At 40.1% G+C, this 23274-nt stretch overlaps 2 protein-coding genes and 1 long non-coding RNA gene across 7 annotated transcripts in view; all 3 read right to left on the minus strand.

Annotated features, from left to right (window-relative positions):
• The window catches only part of LOC116055803, a 102240-nt gene that overhangs the window by 18439 nt on the left and 60527 nt on the right, over positions 1-23274 (minus strand). For 2 of the 5 annotated variants that reach the window (XM_036003499.1, XM_036003505.1), the window contains 2 exons: positions 17039-17436; positions 15569-16012 (listed from right to left, as the gene is read on the minus strand). The exons of 1 other annotated variant lie outside the window; for it this stretch is intronic. In XM_036003499.1, the coding sequence (XP_035859392.1) occupies positions 15869-16012; positions 17039-17436 (542 nt within the window). In that variant the 3' untranslated portion in view covers positions 15569-15868. Of the gene's footprint in view, positions 1-15568; positions 16013-17038; positions 17437-23274 lie in introns of those variants that run through there. 2 more of the 5 variants (XM_036003500.1, XM_036003502.1) reach the window with 2 other exon arrangements.
• LOC116055795 lies at positions 6406-9712 on the minus strand. Its single transcript, XM_031307827.2, has 5 exons — positions 9568-9712; positions 9426-9448; positions 8995-9106; positions 8514-8690; positions 6406-7856 (listed from the first exon to the last, which is right to left on the minus strand). The coding sequence occupies exons 1-5, from the start codon at positions 9568-9570 to the stop codon at positions 7194-7196; spliced, it is 978 nt and encodes a 325-aa protein (XP_031163687.1). The 5' UTR covers positions 9571-9712; the 3' UTR covers positions 6406-7193.
• On the minus strand, positions 17535-19834 carry LOC118495484. The gene is made up of 3 exons (XR_004897924.1): positions 19639-19834; positions 17845-17879; positions 17535-17570 (listed from the first exon to the last, which is right to left on the minus strand). It is a non-coding gene; the product is annotated as an uncharacterized LOC118495484 (long non-coding RNA).

Below are 23274 nucleotides of genomic sequence, written 5' to 3' on the forward strand. Positions count from 1 at the left end.
GATTGTCCACCACATTATGAACTAATAAACTCAATTAAGATACAGTCTGTACTGGTTCATACAAGCATTTAAATATGCTACTTTAATATCTAAAATGAAAATCCATTTTGTTTTTCTTCTTATATGCTTCAAAAGCTTTGAATAACATTTGGCCCCCTTCACGTGTTTCGTAACTACGTATCTACTACATCAGTCATCTGAAGTATGTTGGTTTACCTTCTTTAATCATTCTTTTCTTCATCTCAGATTGTCATTTCATTATGTGTGTTATATTACTTCTATTTCTACACACACACACACACACACACACACACACACGTGTGTCAAACATATTTGAGAGGATATGAGCCGACAGAACATTCTCTGTTCCATGTCTCCACAACGTTTATTGAAATAACACTTTATTCTTCTATTTTGATTCCGTTTCTCAGCTGAAAAGCACAAACCACAGAATATATTATATATCTATCTATATATATATATATATATATATTATCCCAAACAGATCTCTATTTGAGTCAAATAGTCGACCAACAGGTTGATATAACGTTTGAACTGAATCTGAAATAAGAATATTTCAATATTTGCTAAATATGCAACAAGGCATCATGACTTTGCGTAAACATACACGCCACTTTCCTAAAGCCAAATGGCATGTTATCTGTATGCATTTTGAGCTATCCACGTGTATGTCTACACTGTATACAGTGGATGTAAACATACACACCATGTGGCGTCGCCAATAAACGGTTGGGTTTAGGAAAGAAGCATTGGGGAGTAGAACAAAAGATCAGATCTCTACTAAATGTTTCTAAACAATATCCATCATCTCTCAGGTTTGATTCACTTAATTAACAACAACCTATTAAATTAACTTACTAAATTAACTGAAACAGAAAACTCAGAGTTTTCACTAGACCTGCTTTCTTCTTCAGAAAGAGAGGGAACTTAACCTCAGAGTCAGTTACTATGGTAACTTAACCTCAGAGTCAGTTACTATGGTAACTGAGCCTGTGAACCTAACTTTGTCGGGAGCAGGTTTTCTTCTCTCAGTCTCCTCCCTCTGACACAGCGCTCTTCCATTTCCTCATTCATTCATTCATTTAGTCTGTATCAGGCGGATTTTAGACCAGTTTGTTATTGGCATGAATAAATAAACAGTGTTGGTTTATTAACTGTGGTAGGTAACGTTAGACTATAAAACATTTATTAACTAGTTAGACAGACTATAAAACGTTTAATTCTCTCAAAACATGGCATTTCCTTTTGTCGATGATCCCATTAACGAAGAAGCTGTATTACTTCACAGATATATAGAGGGAGTTAAACATACGTCTGGAGATGATTTTGGGCCCGACTATAGATGTATTTTCATTTCCAGATAACTTTGAGCGGTATGGTTTTTCTTCCCAGTCTATCAGTTCAGTAGATACCTTATCGTCCTCATATCACTAACGTCACCCATCGTGGACATGCTCTTACATTCTTTGTGTCGCGTTACGTTTTTTTGCAAACGGCAATTTTCAACATTGGTGATGCGGAGCATATTAGTAAATATACTGTATAGCAAAGCGCCGTCAGAAGAGTGTGACTCGCTCTGAAATGTTTTTTAAACGTTTTTGTAGTGTTCCTTGGACACAAACCAGTGTTGGGACCACCCAGGAGTGAGTTAAACATTATATTTTTCAAGCAAAGGGTCTTCAGCCACATGCGCTCGGGGACAAAGAGCCTGAGACAAAAGACAGGCCTACTTGCAAGAGCTCCAGCTTGGTGAGTTCACAACTCTATGCGAAAGTCCAAGCCAAAGGGGAAAGAGCCTCACAACTGGCTGGAAGTCAAAGAACTACAAGATTGTAGTCTTCACACGTTCAAGAGTTTCGAGTCTTCCTATTGGTTCAGCAGGACCATAACACAGCATGAGGTCTTAACCTATAAATAACCTCTCCATCCACAAATCTCAGTCTTCCATTGCAATCCCATTGCTGAAGGAAGCGCGCAAGCGCTTGTGCGAAAACTTCCACTTTCTGGCGAAAGTGGATTTATCTCTCGGTATTCTGAAAGAACACTACTGGATTCTGTAACACACATCGTGTTTCAAAACTGCAGAAGAGAACACTGTTTCTCTACAAGGAAAGCGGACCACAGAACGCCGCTTTTTCCTTCTCAACGTCGATATAGCTTCCCTCCCTCCTTTTGGAGGGAAAAGCTTCTCCGTGGCCGCTGACGGGCAACATGGACCGGTTCTGTTCTTTCGTGGAAATCCATGGACAGGAACAAACGGACTGAACACACAGTAAGAAGGCTTACGGTCTGGGCAGAGATAAATAGTGTGTTTTATTAATGAGTAATTGGCTATTGCTGCTATTTTGTGTTACCATTAATGTGATCTGATTAATACAGTGCTATTACTGCACGGTTTGATTTATTAATCTATGATTGTGACCGCTGAGTCAAATCTATTCTGTGAACGTACTCTGATCACGATGCATTGTTGATATGTTGTGTTGATATTGTAGCTAGCTTGTTAAAAATGTAATTGCTACCTGCTAACTCCCCTTTCACGGAGTTTTAGTTATTGTACTGAGTGAGAAAATCAGGTTTTTCTAAGTGTAGCTATATCTCTTTCTTTCTTCTTTCTCTAATCTCTCTCTCACACACGTAGGCTATATATGAACATATAGCTACACACACGCGCTAAGGTGAACAGCTGGCCAAACAGCGAGTCACATAAACTGCAGAGCGCGCACCGCTCCACAGTTCTGCGCTCCTGTGTGTGTGTCTCTGGTCAGCCACACGTGTGCAGACATGTTAGCTTAGCAGCTAGCCTATTGTTGGTAGCACATAGCTTAGCTTCAAGGAGCTAACGGCTAATCTTGGGCCTAGCCCATCAATACCGCCCTCTTGGGGTGAAACAGTTTTGTGCAGCTCACAAGAGTAGCCATTTTTGTAGTCTTTGGCTAGACTACACCTCGTCACCCCCCCTACTCTTTCACACTCACTCACACCCACACACCCACACACACACACACACACACACACACACACACACACACACAGAGGGTCTCCCCACATGCTGTTTTGTTTTTGCTTTGTTTTGTTGTAGTTCATTATTACTAAAACAGAGGGGGGCTGTCCATGGTGCTGAAACATTATTACTAAAACAGAGGGGGGCTGTCCATGGTGCTGAAACAGAGCATTATTACTAAAACAGAGGGGGGCTGTCCATGGTGCTGAAACAGAGCATTATTACTAAAACAGAGGGGGGCTGTCCATGGTGCTGAAACGGAGCGTTATGACTGTGTGCGTCCATTCGTTTCTCCATGTAGCCGCTGGCGCGGCAGTGGAAAGACGGAGAGGAGAGAGTGACAGGAAGTTTTATAGTTTCGGCCAGCTGGTCAGGGAACCCTGTGGCGTTCAGGTTCCGCCAGCCAATGGGAACTCCGGACTCGTTGACCCTCAGCCATTTTGAAACTTTCCCTCGTGGTTTCATACTTTCACATGGAGGTGGCTTTCAGAATTACATGTAGGCCCCAATCTCTTTGTTTGAGAAGGCTCCAGGACTGTGGCTGGCCTCACGTGGCTTCCTTTGTCTTAGAGGCCACATGCTCTGAGGCATTTCCACAAGACAGTGTTTAACCATATTGTCCGGTCCCAACACAGGCAAAAGGTTTGACACTCACAAGAATTACAACTTCAATTTTGACCGGGTGTTTGGGCCCCAGACTTCACAACAGGAGGTAAACAACATGTATCAAGATTTACGATGTATGAAAGAGTGAATAAATACAAAATGTTTAAAACTAATTCATGTTATAAAAAACTAATTCATGTTGATTTTGTGAATTTGTTTTAGGTCGTCGAAGAGATCTCACCGCTGGTGCAGTCAGCATTGGATGGCTACAATGTCTGCTGCTTTGCCTATGGCTAGACAGGAGGTGGAAAGATGTATACCATGGAGGAAAGCGAGTTTGATGATTACAGGGGTGTCATTCCCAGAGCTGTGAAGCAAATCTTCAAAGCGGCAGAGAAACCGGGAGAACAAGGCTGGGAGGTTAGTGTCTAACGTGTCTAACCTGTCTAACGGAGGTCGTAGTATTCAAAATGAACTTTTTCCTCCTCTGCCACTTTGGGGCAGCAGTACAGCAACAACATTGACCTATCACCTTTAAAAGTTGATATGAATTGAAACCCTAAACCGTTCAGCTGCTGATTTACATATAAAGTTGTCACAGAGCAATATTATTTTCATTTTGTGGCCACCTGATGAATGTTTTTGGTCTCTACACCTCCTGAGTAAAATATCTGGCTCTTAAGCTGCTAAAAGCTCTGTATGTTAACTGTGTATGTTAACTAGCTAGTTGGTTACTGTGTCTGTCTGCTGTTTGGTGATGAAAAGTTAGTGTATGAGATTATTCTCTGAAAACTGCTTCCTGATGTGACTCAAAGTGACCCTATGAGAGCAGTCAGAGTAAAATAAAACGGTAAAGATGATTATTCTCTGTAGGTTGATCACTACGAGCGACCCCCTTTCACATTATCATTTGAAACACTGTTATAAAATGATAAATGATAGCTGCTTTATGTCTTAATTTCAGGTCTTTACTGTGTTAGTTACTTGGTAATACTTTGTTTGCTGTTTACTTGTTTGTAATTTATAGTGTTAAATACACTACTTATTCCCCAAATTAACCTGCACATGCATTACAGGAAGCTGCGAACTGCAAGCCAACTTCAGCGTCGTCACATTAAACAGAGTTCAGAGAAGATTAAAAAGGTGTTAAATGTGGTGGTTTTAACAAAATAATGGCGTGCACATTTGGCTGTGACATACTGTAGGCCTAAACAGCATACTAAATGTCATTATCAACATTTATAAGAAATGAAAGAGTAGAATAACTGACCCCTGCTGTCTGGACGCCATGTTTCGGTAATAGCCTTGATGCAGGTGACAGACCACAGCGTTTAAAGGCCTTGAACACCCACACAGGTGTTTTCAGTTAACCTGCTGATTAGCCCTCTTTTAGTGAGTTTTGTTCCAGAATGTGTTTTGCCTTATTGAGTACAGAAATGCTTATTGATGCTTGTTGTGTGCATGTTTTATGTGGGATTTCCAGCTTATTTTGTCATCTATTATTACACCAAGAAACTTATTTTCATCTACTATTTTAAAGTCCACACCGTCCACCTGTATCTGTACTTGAGTACTCTTTTTACATTTACCAAATAACGTGATTTTAGTTTTACTTAAGTTTAATGATAGTTTGTCAAACCACCTTTTTAATTTGCACATTTCTAAAGTAATAATATCCAGTAGTTCCTTTAAATTTCCCCAGAACAAAAATATTTGTGTCATCTGCAAATAGTACAAATTTTAATATTTTTGATACCTTGGAAATGCCATTTATATAAAGAAGAAACAGTTTTGGACCCAATACTGACCCCTGGGGGATGCCACAAGCAATGTCCAAGCATGATGATGAATAGTCTCCCAAATTGTGGAAGTAGAGAAACAGGCCTGTCATTTGCAACAGATTCTCAATCCCATCTCGTAAAATACAGACGCTTGGTCAGCTGCCTTTGTCGTTGTTATTGACGCTAATTGTCTCCTTTAGCGTTATATAACGTGCTTTATCTAAACGTGCTTGGTCGGGACTATTGCCATCACTTTGGACGCATTTATGTTGAGATCCCCTCAATAACCTTTTTTACAAGGAGGTGGAGGAATAGTTTTCTCCAATAAACACAAAATAAACTCACTAAATATTTCAGAGCCATTTCCCTTATTTTCACAACAATATAACCATACACTATATTAACTCAAGATTCTGTCTTTCACCAAAACAACAAACTGCAGCAGGTGAAGGACTGAACAACAATGAGCAGGTAACACTGATTGATTAATGAGCTTATTAAAAAAAAAAACATCAGCCCTCCCCTGTGTCAACTTCCCACATACCTGAACACCCATATATGTAGACTTCACCTGGTGACTGCATGGTACTTAAAATAGATAGTTAAAATAACTAAACAGATATTTAAAATAACCAAAATGAAATAATGATATAAACAAATTTAAGTAGGTGTATGATTCAAGCAAAACAGAAATTAAATAAATAAATATTTAACTATTAAATATAACAAAACAATGAATAGCTCCAAGAAGTGCATTACAACCTGGTTGTTATGTTCCAGGTCTCTATAAGTGAAGTTAAAGGTTAGTTTCTATGACTGATGGGAACAACTATCTCTGAAATTACTCCAGTTCATTCAACTCAACTTTATTTATAGTGTCAAACCACAACAGGAGTTATTTTGTAAGAAGTAAATAGTTTTGTTCACAGAGACAAAGAATCTCTTCTTGAGAGGAGGTTAGGAGATCAAATCACAACTAGTTATGAACCAGAGTTTTCATCAGCATCATTTTATTGTCAACAACATGATAGATTTATGGTTTCCATCTTCTGCATGCTTTACTCCAACAGTTGACACATTTCATTAGATTTGATGTGAAGAGACTCTAATGAGTTCATTCAGCCATGAAGATAAAGTCAGAACAGCCAGAATCCCAGAGAAGAACATCAGCTTCAGATAGGACAGTCACTATTAATATCATGAATATCATCATCTTGGTAGTCAAAGTTCAGGAGGAAGAGATGTGTTGTTGACACATTTGGTTTACTATGTTTTCCATCAATGCATTCATATCTTTATTGTTATGGTAGTAAGTAGCTGGAGCATTAGCAGGAAATATTAACAGCTGTGATCACATGACCTCCCCGTTCAGTAACAACTTCTACACTGATCTCTGCTGTTTGATAAAGAATCATCTTAAAGGAGATCTGGTCACTGGGTAATAAAGGACCATATGAAGTCTACGCATCAATATTTAATATTCAATCTACGGGTGGGAAAAACAAAAGCGAAAAGCAGAAGATCCATGTTATATTCTTCTTTACAAAATAAATCAACATCAGACTGACTGACATGTGATGTCATTCTTCTTAGAAAACATGTTAGTTTTTAGAAATGTCTCTAGATGCGTTTTATTAAACTTTTGTTTTTGATAAAGAAGGAAAAGAAAATCACAATACTCCTATCGAATCACAATAAATTAAAATCACACTTGTGCATCGGGACTAAAGCAAATCAGGACTAAAGCACATTGTCCTGGCCCTGATTCAGTCTTTCCCTTTTTAAGGTCTGATTAATTGTGGGGTGTAGAAACCACCTTCTTCATCTGTCCATTCTCCTAATCCCTCAAAGGACTGCACAAAATCTGTAAGCCCCTGAAGGACGCTTGCTCTCGCCCTCTCTCTGTTACCACCAGGTGGTGGTGGTGGTGGTACTTCTCCTCTAACTACTGCATCATTTCTAAACAAGTTGCTCAGACTTTCAGCTTCAGCACAGTTGCCGTGGGGGAATCCCTTTGTTTCATTTGTAATCAAACCAAACAACTCACCACATGAACCACAAGGAGGCATAAATCTTCTATTATAGAGATTAAACGTTTGGCACCGGACATGCGCTGGAACTCTGATGGTTCCATCGAAATATGGCTTTCTGGCAAATTCCAAATTACCTGGCTCTGGATAGAAGGTCATCACTGCGCCAGCTACATAACTATCCCAGATACTGCTGAGACAGGAAGCAGCAATCAGGTTTCTCTGGGCTTCAGGGTCATTAGCGGACACGGAGGCTCCGTAGTACCTGACTGAATCTGGGTGATTGCTCTGAGAGACACAGATGGTTCTGGAGACCAGAGGCTTTTTGTTTTTCTTCCCCCCCAGTGTATCGATGAAGTCTAACAGCTGCTGCATGATTTCTTCTTCATTGTCTCCTCCAATCAGGTCGACAACCTGCAAGAAATCCCAAATATTATCAAGCTGCTGATGCATTCAATCATTCACCGAGTCATGCTTTGTGTCTGTTAATGTTCAGTACGGCTAGAAACAATCATAATCACGATTATTTTAGTCACTATTAAAATCAGGATCATCTAATAGGATTCCTTTAATTAATTAAATAAATCAACAGTGAAAACATCTACATATATTACATACTGTTTGAACATAATGTGTAAAATAATCTTTTTCCTCGATTACTCTGTTTTAGTGATGGTTAGGAGACAGAATTAAAATCACGATTAAAGTTGTATTACTATCACAGCTCTACTGAGAGATTAATAACAATCTGTTATATTTGGAGATGTTTAGGTGAAGTAGCAACGCTTTACAACTTTACAAAGAAGAATCCTGCTACAGCAGCTCAAAAGATTGTTTTTACACATATCAGAATAACACACATACACATTAAGCAGACATAGGAAAAGATATACATAAAGTATAAGAAATAGAAAAAATAGAATTAGTTAAAAAATAGAATTAGTTATAATAATAATAGTAATAAAACAAACATATTTAGACAATAAACACCCTTATATAAACAGACAGTATATAAACAGATATACAGATGAGTAAGGTAAGGTGTTATCTTTTGAGAAACTGTCCTCTTACCATGTCGAGCAAACATGAAAATGGACTCCTCCTGGGTACCTGAGAGGAATAGTGGTCAAAAGGCCGAGGGTATAGGTCTGGTAATGTATTTAACAAGTCAGAATCATCAGCCAGAATCTTTTCTGGGGGAAATGGCGGGTAGTTGATCTTTCCCAAAAAGAAGATGCTGTGAAGAACCTGTGAAGTCAAAACACATTCAGAGAGATATATCATTGTGTGTGTTGTGTGTAACCGAGCAACACATTCTCATGAACGGGTTGCTACGATATCCTACGAAAAGTTATGCACACCAATTCATACGATATCCCACGAAATTAGGAGGGTCACATGACGCCAGCTAAAGTTTAGTGGACAAGGAGCCAAACATCATGAGAACAGGCTGAACTGAGAAGATTTATGGATCCTAAATACACTGACAGGGTCATGCATTATGTTCACACACACATTTCAATAGTTTATAAAAAGTCTCCATCAGACATACCTCATCCACTAACACCCTATTAGGTCTCTGCCTCTCCATGGCAACCATTTCATTGATAATCAGGAAAGCATTCTGTCTGAAAGGCTCTCGCTCTACCAGGAATTCTGCTCGTCTAAAATAATAAACATGTAAAAATGGAGAATTAAAAAGCAGAATGCAGCAATAACGTGATTGAGTAAATCAAACACAATAGATCCATATATCTACATACATAAATGTTAAATACTACATTCAAACACAGCAACAAAAATCAGGGTAGCACTACTTTAAATTTTAGATATCAGTCTCTCCCATTTCATTTTCTTCACATTGTGTCTTTATCTTTCATAAGTTTCTCTTGAAGATAATCCTCTATAGTAATGTATTTGTGGATTTCAATATATACATTTAGTCAAGAATAACAATAACATGTCTCCATCTTTTTGACTCACCTCTGCTGTTCAGCAGCAGCAGCCTGATGCAATCAGAAATAAAGGTACATTACAACACAACAACATGAATGGATTTAGTCATGTAGAATTGGATCATAATGCTGTCAAATATTCAAACATTCATGTCAAAGCAGCTACTCACCATTGTTAGTTATGAATGAAATAGAAAGAAGGAACTGAAGCTGTGCTCTCTGATATTTCAAACGACCACGACTTAAATCTTGAGTTATGGTTGTGTGGAGACTCCACGCAGAGCTTTCTCTGGAGCTACGTAAGGGACCTGAACTTATACTGGGGGGTTGGTGGGTGTGTGTGTCTGTGTGTGTGTGTGTGTGTGTGTAAAAGAGGTCAAGAGTCCTGACACAAAGTCCCATGACTAGTTATGATATCTTGCATTAGACAGATTCCTGTGTACTCAGGTGTGGTATCAAAAAGACCGAACTGAAACTGAACTGTCAGCAAAAAGTAATGACTAATTCAACCATGAGTACTTTGGGTTGATGTTTGAGTAAAACTGTCTCAAAACATCCCAATTTATGTGCTAAAATGAAATAAAATATAAGAACACACTACTCAGGAAATAAACTCAGGAAATAATGTACAACAAGTAGTGAATAAATATATCCATCCTACTTAAATAGTATATGAAATATGTAATTAAACATACTGTTTTCCCTCGGTTTGTAGAAGACTTAGGGGTTTATTTAGTGGGGGGGGTTTAGGGGTCCTCCCTTATGCAAAAAGAAGTTTTTTCAATTAAAGAAAAATGTAATTTCAAATCATTTTGCACCATGATCACTACTAACATAGTCTAAATGTGTATAAAACACACACACACACACACATATATATATATATATATATATATATATATATATATATATATATATATATATAGTATACAGTATATATATGTAGAATACCAAATTATGTTCCACATTTCTTTCAGTAGTTAATTGAGTTTGTTGCTAATATTCGTGGTGTCTGGATGCATCTTTTCCAGGTGAACTGATAAGAGTTTTACTTATTTTATTTTATTATTATTATTATTATTATTAGTGAGGCTTGATGAATAAATGATGAGTAATATTCAACTTCCTCCAGATGTTGTGATGTGTTTTAATATGACCTGTAGGGATGTAACTCTACACGGTGAACAGATATCAATGTGTAAATGTGTAAAATCAATGTGTATTTCAGGCCTGTGTGTCGTGATTTCTAACAGAGTGTAAATTGTAATTTCCCCACTGGGGATCAATAAATAAAAAAATAAAAAAAAAGATTACAGCCAGTTGAGATAAGAGATGAATGTGGATCCAGTTTCTAAACGTCCTAGAGTTTAATCTACTTTAGATTGACCTTGTTTGACTTCACTGCACAGCAGGTGCGGTATTACATTCAATTTATCGCACAGTTGTGGGTTTCCTCAGGAGGGTGGCTGGCGTCTCCCTTAGAGATAGGGTGAGAAGCTCAGTCATCCGTGAGGAGCTCGGAGTAGAGCCGCTGCTCCTTCCCGTCGAAAGGAGCCAGTTGAGGTGGTTCGGGCATCTGGTAAGGATGCCCCCTGGGCGCCTCCCTAGGGAGGTGTTCCAGGCACGTCCAGCTGGGAGGAGGCCTCGGGGAAGACCCAGGACTAGGTGGAGGGATTATATCTCCAACCTGGCATGGGAACGCCTCGGGATCCCCCAGTCGGAGCTGGTTAATGTGGCTCGGGAAAGGGAAGTGTGGGGTCCCCTGCTGGAGCTGCTACCCCCGCGACCCGTTACCGGATAAGCGGAAGAAGATGGATGGCATTTCAAGAGGCCCTGTGCTTTAATTTGAAGAGGTCTATCATGAGTTTTTGTCTGCCAAAGCAGATAGAAAAGCTCCCACACCCACACACACACACACACACCCACCCACCCACACACCCACACACACACACACCCACCCACCCACACACACACACACCCACCCACCCACACCCACACACACACCCACCCACACACACACACACACACACACACACACCCACCCACACACACACACACACCCACACACCCACCCACACCCACACACCCACACACACACACACACACCCACCCACCCACACACACACACACCCACCCACACCCACACACACACCCACCCACACACACACACACATTGTGACTTACAAATGGCTTCGGCAAAATCTGGTCAACAATATTAACATTGTCTGCCATCGTGTGCAGTTTGCTAGCTGGCTAGTTCACCCCTACGACACTAGCCTAGATTACTGTATGAATGAATGAATGAACAAACAATCTAACAAAACAATATTAAACTCAAAGGAGGAAATGTGGGAATTAGGTTAAACTGAAACAAGGAATGTGGTGTATAATTGGAGAAATGTATGATGGGAGGTGGGGGGGGGGGGGGGGGGGTTCTACCTTATGCAAAAAGAAGTTTTTTCAATTAAAGAAAAATGTAATTTCAAATAATTTTACACCATTATCACTACTAAGATAGTCTGTGTCTAAAACACACACACACACACACACACACACACACACATTTTAACAACAGTTAATTGAGTTTGTTGCTAATATTCTTGGTGTCTGGATGCATCTTCTCCAGGGGAACTGATAAGAGTTTTACTTATTTTCTTCTTATTATTATTAGTGAGGCTTGATGAATACATGATGAGTAATATTCAACTTCCTCCAGATGCTGTGATGTGTTGTAATATGACCTGTAGAGATGTAACGCTACACGTTGAACAGATATCAATGTGTAAAGATTACAGCCAGTTGAGATAAGAGATGAATGTGGATCCAGTTTCTAAACGTCCTAGAGTTTAATCTACTTTAGATTGACCTTGTTTGACTTCAGTCATCACTACGTCTTCATCAGTCTCCATGCTGCTCTTTCAAAGAGGGGAAGCTCATTTTCAGCCTCCATCATAAATGACAAAATTCCAGGATCCATCCCAAAAATCTAAATAATATTGCATATTGCGTGTCAATGACAATTAGGCCTAATAATTTGTTTGCAAATACCTTATGGTGTTATGTTTTCTATAGGCTATCCTAATATTTCTGTAATATTTCAAGACTTGGCTATAGCTGTCCTCTGATATCTGCAACAATTCCTTTGAATTAAAGGCTAATAGCGTCTTCTAGACATCTTAAACATGTAAACATGGGGAAAAGGAGCATTCCATAAATGAATTTATCTAAAAATATGATTTGTTTTTGTTTGTATTGGATGACTGGAGGTCCAGTTAACCCCTTGTTGTTTACCACCTCACTGCTGCTGAGCCTGTTACTAGTTAACCTTAGTGACTGTGATGGTGATGATGGTGGTGATGATAATGAATTTTAGTAATCCTGAAAAAAATAATCTTTAAAAGTTTGCAGCTGTATCACAGGCTATCCTCTCTACACACACACACACACACACACACACACACACACACACACACACACACACACACACACACCCACACACACACACACACACACACACACACACACACACACACATTGTGACTTTCAAATGGCTTCGGCAAAATCTTGTCAACAATATTAGCATTGTCTGTCATCGTGTGCAGTTTGCTAGCTGGCTAGTTCACCCCTACGACACTAGCCTAGATTACTGTATGAATGAATGAACAAACGATCTAACAAAACAATATTAAACTCAAAGGAGGAAATGTGGGAATTAGGTTAAACTGAAACAAGGAATGTGGTGTATAATTGGAGAAATGGATGATGAAAATTGGCTAGCAATTTCGCCATGAAAATAGCAAGAAATAGGTTGCAGCAGTTTGTCTTTCGACTACATTTGCAAATTCTGTGATGGGACTGAGCTTGAATATGTATGAATGAATATGAATGGGTGGCAGTAGCTCAGTCAGTAGGGAGTTGGGTTGGTTCAAGTCCCCATATGGACCAACGTATGGTGGTGGACTGGTAGCTGGAGAGGTGCCAGTTCACCTCCTGGGCACAAGGTGCTCTTGAGCAAGGCACCGAACCCCCAACTGCTCAGGGCGCCTTTCCATGGGCAGCCCCCCCCCACTCTGACATCTCTCCATTAGTGCATGTAGAGATACTGAGCATGTGTGTGTAATTCAGGCCTGTGAGTAATGTGTGTAATAACAACAGAGTGAAAACATTGTAATTTCCCCTTGCAGGATTAATAAAGTATACATTATTATTATTAGCTTCGGGGACATTTTATAGTACAAATCACTGTTAATCAAAAGGAGATGCAGTCTTTCAACAGGAGTCCAGGCCAGCCCACTCCTCCATTCACCTCCAGAGACGCTGAGCGTCCGTGGGCGGGACACGATTGCAGCATTTATCCAATGACCGTCTAGTTTCAAAGCTCTGAAAAAAACTGTTCAAAGCAGGCCCATAGAAGTCCATGGACGCCAGGGTTCAACAGGGAAATGCACTGTGACGCTACGGGAATGTATGAGAAGGAAATCGAGTCAGTCGACCTGCTATATGTAGCTGATTCTGAACAACAAAGCACATTTTTAGTCAATAAAATGTTAACACAATAGTACATATCTGACAATTCATTTTTGACATTTTAGGGGAAGCCGAGCTTCCCTTGCAGTCTCAAAGACATCGCCTCTGGTCTTCTTAGTTTATTTATCTGAAGAGATTAGTTTCTATTTATTTATTCAGTTGAAAACACTGGTGAGACAGCTACATGAATGTTTTTAATAAATGATGAATTAGGTTTTGATCCTGAATGTCTTCTCCTGTTTTTTCTATAGAGCCTCTTATGAGTCTGAGAGAGAGAATTAATTATTAATAATATAATATTGAAGCTAGATTGAGTCTAAAACCATCATCCTCCCACCTTGTGATCTGTCTGTTTATTACAGCCTCCCTCAACACAACAGAACTTTGTTTTACAGAAAAACACTTTTGCCATATCAATACCACAAAGAAATAATATTATATATATATATATATATATATATATATATATATATATATATATATTTTAAAACCCTATATATCAGAATTAACAAATATTTGTCTCACATGCATTTAGTGAAATATCAGCATTATTACACAGTTAAAGAATCTGTTTCATGGTCTACATTCACCAAGACTGAAGATAATATCTGACTGATGGAGCTCCAGATAATGTTAGAGAACTAACCTGAGCTAAGTTTCTGATGATTGTTACTAATCAATGATTTGAAGGAGTCAGAGTAGAAGTCAGAATAACATGTTTTATTAATAGTTCATCTTGCAAACAGAAAGCTTTTCATAATGTGGAGGAGGAAACAATATAATAAATCTGTCCTGAATAATCTCTCTGAAACAAAAAGCTTTAACTGACTTATGTAACTAAAGAGTCCTAAAACTCCACCAACCTGGTGAATGGAGACCAGGAGTCTGCAGCCTTCAGCCCTCTGCAGAGGCTTTCACAAACACTTCTGTCATTTATCAGGGATGCACCGAATCCAGGATTTGGTTTCTAATATTGGACTTTATGACGGGGTTCGGTTTCTTCCAAACCTTAGAGTTAGAGAACCGCACCCTATGCTTGCACTACACGCGCTACGCTGGTCGAGGCAATAATGCCGCCGTTAATTACGGGAATGAGTTTACGTAGGTGGAGCGTTCAATGCAGCAGGCTGTGAGAAAGTGGAAATGGAACTCATGAGCAGAAAAAGTGTAGTTTGGTAGTACTTTCAGTCAAAAGAAGGACATTCAAGTCCAGCTACATGTTCAATTAACAATGCTGATTAGTCTGGTGGTGGCGAGGACCCTAAACTATACACAACATCACCGCTGTTACAACATCTGGTATGAAACATCTGGAAGAATACGAGTTGTGCATGAAGGAATCTACAGACAGCAGCCAAAATGCAGCAACTTCAGGTACGGCAAAGGAAGGACAGTCACTGTTTACTTCATTAATGAGTTTACTGTGTTCATGGACTGAGGATGGGACGAGGATTCAGCAGAATCTCAACCAGGGGATTCAGTATTTAAATTTGGCTGTCTTGAGTGTCCTTACACTAGCTATAGATACCAAATAGAAATAAAGAAGTCTCTTTACAGGACAGATGAATTTGCTTTCACCGCCTACGCTGCTGGGTTAGGGTTGTTGCTGATTGATCTGCAGAGAGAAACTACCTTCATTTTTTCAGCTGTTGCGGCTCTGGATAGATTTATTTTAGTTTTTGGGGCATATTGGGCCTTTATTTGACAGGACAGCTGAAGACAATAAAGAAGAGAGAGAGGGGGGGGGATGACATGCAGTAAAGACAGGAAGGACTGAGCCTTTTAAACATGGAGCGCACACTCCCAGACACATTTCTGTTTTTTTTTTTTTGGGCCAGAAATGGCTCCATGGATAGTAAAGATATAGACCAAAGATTAAATGTACAGGGTACCTGAACCCTCACACCTTTTTCTTTTCCTCCTAACACATAGAGAAACAACAGCTCAGGCTACAGCTTTGGCAGCAGCTTTGGCTGATTTGAGATTCTCCAGAAGTTTGGGCTTTTTTGATGCCACCAGTTTACGATGCTCTTCGTCCAGCTGCTTCCCCACTTTACCACTCCTCACTTTGTCCCAGTCCTTCTCCGTCTACACACCAAAGAAAATATCAGAAAATCAGGTGATGAATCATCAGAGTCAACAAGCACAAAGCTCTGCTTGTTTCCAGCAGCTTAACAGACCATTCTTTAATAACTTTCCAATTCTTACTACCTGACTACACAGAATTAGATAAAAGCTTTTACACTAGAGCCTTCAGCTACCAGGCTCCTCTCCTGTGGAACCAGCTTCCAGTCTGGGTTTGGGGGGTAGACACCGTCACCACATTTAAGAGTAAACTAAAAACTCTCCTCTTTGATAAAGCTTATAGTTAGGGAGTGAGGAGTTGCAGCGTTCGCCTGGACCGGCGGGGGAGGGTGTATAGCTCCAGACACGGCACCCCTTCTCTTCTCTGCTTCTCTTAATAGTTGTCAGATTCATCTACCAACCCTCATAGAACTGGATCAGGTCTGCCTTGGACCAGCTCTTAATTATGCTGTTATAGTTTTAGACTGCCGGGGGACTTCCTTCCTTTGACACACTGAGCTCCTCTCTCCTCTCTCTTCCACCTGTGTCCATCCATGTCCCAGAAATGCTTGTTACTAACCTAGCTCTGGGGAGCTTATTCCCCCACAGTCCTTATCTTTTCTTGCCCCGCAGTTTTCCTTGGATTAGGGTGGCACCTTGGTCCTGCCCGACGCCCTGCTATGCCCTGCAGTGCCCTGCTCTGACCTAAACTACTACAACTATTATTTCTAGTCATAGTTCCATTATCTTTATTGTGACTATTATTGCCACTGTTCATCACACCCCCAACCGGCACCGTCAGACACCGCCTACCAAGAGTCTGGGTCTGTCCCAGGTTTCTCCCTAAAAGGGAGTTTTTCCTCACCACTGTTGCACTAAATGCTTGCTTGTGGGGAAAGTACTGGAATTGTTGGGTCTTTGTGAATTATAGAGAGTGGTCTAGAGCTACTCTATCTGTAAAGTGTCTTGACATAACTCTTGTTATGAATTGATACTATAAATAAAATTGAACTGAATTGAAATTGAAATTGAATTGCCTTAACCTCTCACCATATCTTTGAAGGCCTCTCCTTTGTAGTAGCTCTGTGATGCCGGATACTTCAGTCCCTTCTCACCGAGCTTCTCCAGGCTCTCAGCCACCATGTGCAGCTCCTCTTCCTCTCCATCAAAGGCATACAGCTTTCTGTCCTCACAGGTCATCAGGACCAGCTGATCACACAGGTATGACGTCCCCTCCACTACTCCTACAACCTTCATGTTTACTATCTTAGGAAGGTAGAATTTCCCCCACCCATTCAAGATGCCATCATTCCCTTTGAAGACGGTGTCTTCCAGGCCTCCTATCTTCAACCTGGCACCAGCTGGATTCTTTAAGGTGATGGTCTTGTGTCTGTTATTGGACACAAAGACTGAAACCCATTTCAAGTAATCTTTCTGGTAATCTGGATCTGCAACACATGGCAGACAAGAGGAATTAGGATGGATCATGTCAAACACTAACCATAGATAGTTTTATGACGTGTGTAGTCTACCTTGCATGTTGGGGCTTTCCTTAAGCAGAGCTGACAGCTGATCAGCTGACCTGAAAGGTAGAAAAGTGAATTAACAACAAAAGTGAGTTTACAAAAACAGAGAGCGTTTTTTGGGGATGTTATGGCACACTGAACTAATGAAATATATTAGAAAACCAACTCAAATCAAACAGACTACACATTAATGGATAAATAAGATGTTTAAATAAAGTCAATGAGTCCCACCATGTAACACTTTATAATTATTAAGTATAACTTCAATACGTGTCTGTCATTCATTAATCATTTAATCTTCCCTGAACAGAACAGATAACTGGTTCTTACCGGATGGCCACTTGACTTGTCGCCATTCTGGGTCTCTGTAGAAAACAAAATGTGTTCATCATTAAAAGTAGTGGTGGAAAAATACTTCAAATATGTATTCCAGTACTGATATTATATATTCCAGTACTGATATATATATGTATATATATATATATATATATATATATATATATATATATATATATATATATATATATATATAGTACCATATATAGTACCAAAAGAAAGCGACCAACTTAAATCTGACATATACAATTTCATAGAAATATAACAAAATAAATATATTTTTATATATCCTGCACACAAAATATTTGCACAAATAAATAATTAGTCCATATCTTATAGAAGAGGATTAGGGCCACACACAGACACACACAGACACACACACACACACACACACACACACACACACAGACACACACACACACACACACACACACACACACACACACACACACACACACACACAGGGACGTGCACAGAGATTTTGGGCGGCAGAGGCTCAAGGAAAAAAAAAAGTCCTAATAGTTAATGAATAATTATTTATTTCGAAATTTAAACAAAATATTAAATTTATTAACACAACTCTGACTACCTTACCATTTATTTTATTTCCCTTACGCAATTGTTTAATAGATTTAATAAATAGACTTGTTAGTATTCACCACTTAATCACAAACAGAAAAGGAAACTGGTTTCTATTTTACTAGGGTTATAGGTCACATGTGTTATCTGCTGGTGTGTGTGTGTCTGTGTGTGTGTGTGTGTGTGTGTGTGTGTCTGTGTCTGTCTGTGTGTCTGTGTGTGTGTGTGTGTGTGTGTGTGTGTGTGTGTGTGTGTGTCTGTGTGTGTGTGTGTGTGTGTGTGTGTGTGTGTGTGTGTGTGTGTGTATCTGGTACTAGGATCAGAGTCGCATGTGAAAAATGTGTTTGAGTTCTGAGGGAAAACAAATTTGAATTCTGACTTTAAACTCAGAACTCACAGACATCTGTGTTTCTATATCAGAAATTTTGGTTTCTTTCAACCAAATTGTCAAAAAAGAATAACGTGGATGTGTGGATGCTTCCATACAACGCTCGTCAGGAGTAAAAAACATGATCAGTTCACTACGAATTTGGGTGTTTCATTCAATTTGATTGAAAAAAAGATAAAAGAATGTTGAAAAATGTGTCAAAAATGTCGGAAAAAGCTTTTATGAAGTAGGAGAAAAACGACAAAAAGGTCAAAAAGCGGCGAAAAAAAATCGAGAAATCAGAAAATCAGAAAAAGTGACAAAAACGTGGAAAAAAATTATAAAAACGTCTGAAAAAAAGACAAAAGTGTCGAAAAATACGACTAAAATGTTTTCATTTTGAAAAACAAAACGTTGCTTGTTGGTCGAGGGACAGACAACACGAGAGTTAACAGAAGATTAGTAAAATGATCGCCTTAAATTCAGATTTTTTGTTTTCACAACTAAAATAAAAGTTCAGTAGGCTATACTATATATATATATATCAGTGTTTAGTCCCTCGCAGCACTTTGTTGGACTGCTTACAGCCGCAACACTAATAAATAATAAGAAAGAATCAGCAGAAAAATATTCCCTCTTTGTTCTTTTCATCTCAAATCAAATGTTTCAGAAAGTTAAATTCTAAACAATGTTCAGTAAGTTAAGTAAAAGGCACAAAAACAGAGCAGCAGTTATTTTCCATAATGTGACTACATTGTTTTAACAGAGATAGTTAAGACTGAAACTAATCCATTGAAAGGGTGAGAGAACTCCTCATCAGACCAGCTGAAATAAGATGTTACCTGAGCTGAAGAGTAGACTGAAGTATTCGCTGTCCTCACGGAGATATGACAACGCTCCCTCTCTGCGCTGCCTTTAAGTGCTCTTCAGATGTTGCAGCATTTCCCATCAGCCATCACTTCAGGGGAAAACTGTGGAAATATTACCATCTGCTGGTAGAAATCATCTCCTACAGGGAGAATAAAGTCTATCTGCTGGTAGAAACCAGCTATTATGATGGAGGATTTGCACCGTAATATTTAGGGGTCCAAGCCCGAGTCTGTAAGAACGGGCAATAGCAAAGCTATGCCGTTCATACAGCAGGGCTGTAGAACCCTATTGTTTTTCTACTGATTTTTCCTCTTCATTATTATTCTTCTCCGCCTAAAACTCCGACTACAGCCTAAACCGTACATGGTGGGGGGTTGCTGTTTTCAGGACTGGTCCGAAACTCCGCAAGGACCTCAGGCGCAAAAATTGACCCACTTCCACCACTAGGTGGCGCTATAGCAGAAAAAACGCGTTTGGCCCTATAACTCCCACACCGTACACCTCACATTTAAAAACCATATATCCACGTGTTCCCTGGATCCAACTGAATCACGTGATATAGGCCACGCCCATTTCCGCCTAGACTTTTATGCGTGAAAAATCGCGATTTATCAAAAACCTACTTTTTCGAACTCCTCCTAGACCGTGCGACCGATCTGCACGAAACTTGGACCGTAGCATCTCCAGACCGACCTGACAAAAAGTTAATGAAAAGAATTTTTATAGGATAAAAATTGCGCATATTACGCACAAACAAATTTGTGTAGCTAACTATGAAAACACCGACTTTGCCATATCTCAGCCAAAATACATGCTATCAACGCCAAACTTTAGATTCTTGTTTGACATGACCCTCTGGAGGTCCCCCACGCGTTTTACGAAAATTGGTCACTAGGGGGCGCTACAAGTACAAAAAGTTTATATCTCATGAACGGCTCATTTGATTTTTACAAAATTTGATGGGTACCATCTAGGGACACTCCTGAGGCCATGTCTAGAGTTGCGTACTGAGGGGTCAAAGTGGGCGTGGCCAATGGGACCCAAGTCTAGATTCACCACTTACACTAATGTGAACAACTTTAAATTTACAGGGTAGATAGACAATGGGTCATGGACCACACCTACCAAAAATTACACATGTGGACCACTAGGTGGCGCTATAATGGTTTTTTGCCTTTAACTCCCACATTACACATCCCACATTAGAAACCCATACATCCACGTGTTCGTTGAATCAAGCTGAATCACATGATATAGGCCACGCCCATTTTGCTTAAAATCTTTTTCGCAATATCGCACAATGCGCAAAACCAACTTTTTCAAACTCGTCCTAGGCCGTGCGACGGATCAGCTCGAAACCTGGTAGGTAGCATCTCCAGATGGACTTGACCAAAAGTTACTCAAGAAATTTTGCTACGTTAAAGTATGCGCATTTGACGACCAAACACATTTTCATAGCTAGCTAGCACAAACATATCATATCATATCTCGGCCAAATTAAATGTTATCAGCAAGGAACTCGGAATCATTGTTCATCATGCCACTATCATGCTCTGTACCAAATTTGGCAAAGATCGGCCTTTAGGGGGCGCTATAAGCAACGTTTATTTGTTTTGGCCAATAACTCAATGCATTTAAATGGGAAATTTGCATATGCGATATCTCTGTCACGGTAAAAGCAATCACCACGAAACGTCTGGTGCTGGTTTGGCATGCCGCTCTGAGGCTCTGTACCAAATTTGGCGAAGATTGGCCATTAGGGGACGCAATAATCAACGTAGACGAGTTTTGGCCCTTTTACTCAATGTTAATGGGATATTTGCAATGGAAATGTACCACAGACCTTGCAGCTCACACTTGTCAATATTTACTGATGTTTGCCTCTTACCGTTAGGTTTTGGTTTTTACTTTTGTGTGCTCCTTTGGTTTTTTACAATAAACAAACTTCTTAACCCACCTGACAAAGTTTCTACTACCTTCACAGTGGACAAATGCAACTCTTTTTTCTCACTTTTTCAATCCAAAATCTACACCATTCATAGGCGGCGATACCGTGCAATTAAACATTGCAGTTGGTGCTAAGTGGAGCATCTGTCATAGTTTGATTGGTTATGTAGGTGGCATTGATGCTTAATTTCCCACGAAGCACCCACGGAGGAAAACATAAATCGGCGCCTATGACGCCATTTGCAACAACTTGACCACCTCCCCTGCTCCTTCAACCACCACACCTGCCTCCCCCCTCCACCCTCTCGGTCACTCTCATTTCTCTCTGCTGTACCCTGCGGTCAGGGGGGTTAAGAAGTTTGTTTATTGTAGAGAATACTTAAAGGTAGTCCGTATAAGCGTGGAGGTGAACTGTTGACCGCTACGTTTCCAACGGCGACGTACCGCAGGCGTCGCGCCTCTCGATATTTCGCGACGTTTGCCTCCCCGCCGCCCGGCTTCGGGTTCCGCTTACGCGCGCTCGGGGGCAACTGGCGTGGGTGGCTTGGGCCCCGTCATAACTGCTTGCAGTTCTAGTTTTTATTTGTAATCTTCTGCATGTGTGTGTGCTGCTGTGCATAAGTCTAGGAGCATTTTACTAATGCTCTGTTAAAATAACAATGAAATGCTGCGTTATTGACTTTAGACCAGGTTTTTGTTGGTCAATGGTGCCATCACTTCCCGCTGCCTCAAGATAGCAATACTCCCAGAATGCACCTGAACACACCTCCCTGTAAGACCAGCACGCCCAGAATGCACCTGAACACACCTCCCTGTAAGACCAGCACGCCCAGAATGCACCTGAACACACCTCCCTGTAAGACCAGCACGCCCAGAATGCACCTGAACACACCTCCCTGTAAGACCAGCATGCCCAGAATGTACCTGAACACACCTCCCTGTAAGACCAGCACGGCCATGGGCCACAGATTTGTGCATTTGATATTTAAATGACGTGAGGGCTGGACGGTCTTAAACTAGCAGAGACATTGCGTCGGGCTTCGCTCTGCGCTGGGTACGAGATAGGACCCCATATGTGTCTGTGCTGACTCATTTTTGTAGTGATTTCTTGGCTCTATTTAGACAGCTTTTTATAAACACTCATGATGCTTTTTTGGTGTTTTCCTGACTTTCTTTTGAGCTCTTTTTCACATTTTTGTGTTTAGTTTTTTACCCTTTTTTGGCCCTATTGTTGTTCTGCCAGCTTGGTTCTGTTTGTCAGTGTTAAATGTCCAAAGCAGCAGATATTAACACCAGAATCCTCTCTGACACGCTGCCGTCCACGTTCTCCTCCGGGAAGTTTGTCTGACACCAAACCAAACAGCTTCTTCTATATTTGTAAATCATGACATCATGATGATTAAGATACCAGTTGCATTCATGAACATATTGTTCTCATGTATGAGATACTATTACAGTAATTGTTGTACATTCCTGAAAGTACTACATGTGATTACAGTTTTTGCCCATTGCTTACACACTAAAAATGAATGCTTAGACCAAAGCCTCAATACCTAAACTTCTTGTAGCATAGCTTAAACACAGTGTAACCATAGCTTAAACACAGTGTAACCAGACCTTAAACACAGTGTAACCAGACCTTAAACACAGTGTAACCAGAC

Source organism: Sander lucioperca, chromosome 7, assembly GCF_008315115.2.
Source record: "Sander lucioperca isolate FBNREF2018 chromosome 7, SLUC_FBN_1.2, whole genome shotgun sequence".
NCBI classification, from domain to species: Eukaryota; Metazoa; Chordata; class Actinopteri; order Perciformes; family Percidae; genus Sander; species Sander lucioperca.

Excerpts from the sequence above, each read along its gene's own strand:
- LOC116055795 (XM_031307827.2), bottom strand. Across the intron at positions 8,691-8,994 it reads ATAGGGTGTTAGTGGATGAG|GTTCTTCACAGCATCTTCTT; the intron begins GTATGTCTGATG and ends TTGACTTCACAG. Across the intron at positions 7,857-8,513 it reads TTTCATGTTTGCTCGACATG|GTTGTCGACCTGATTGGAGG; the intron begins GTAAGAGGACAG and ends GATTTCTTGCAG.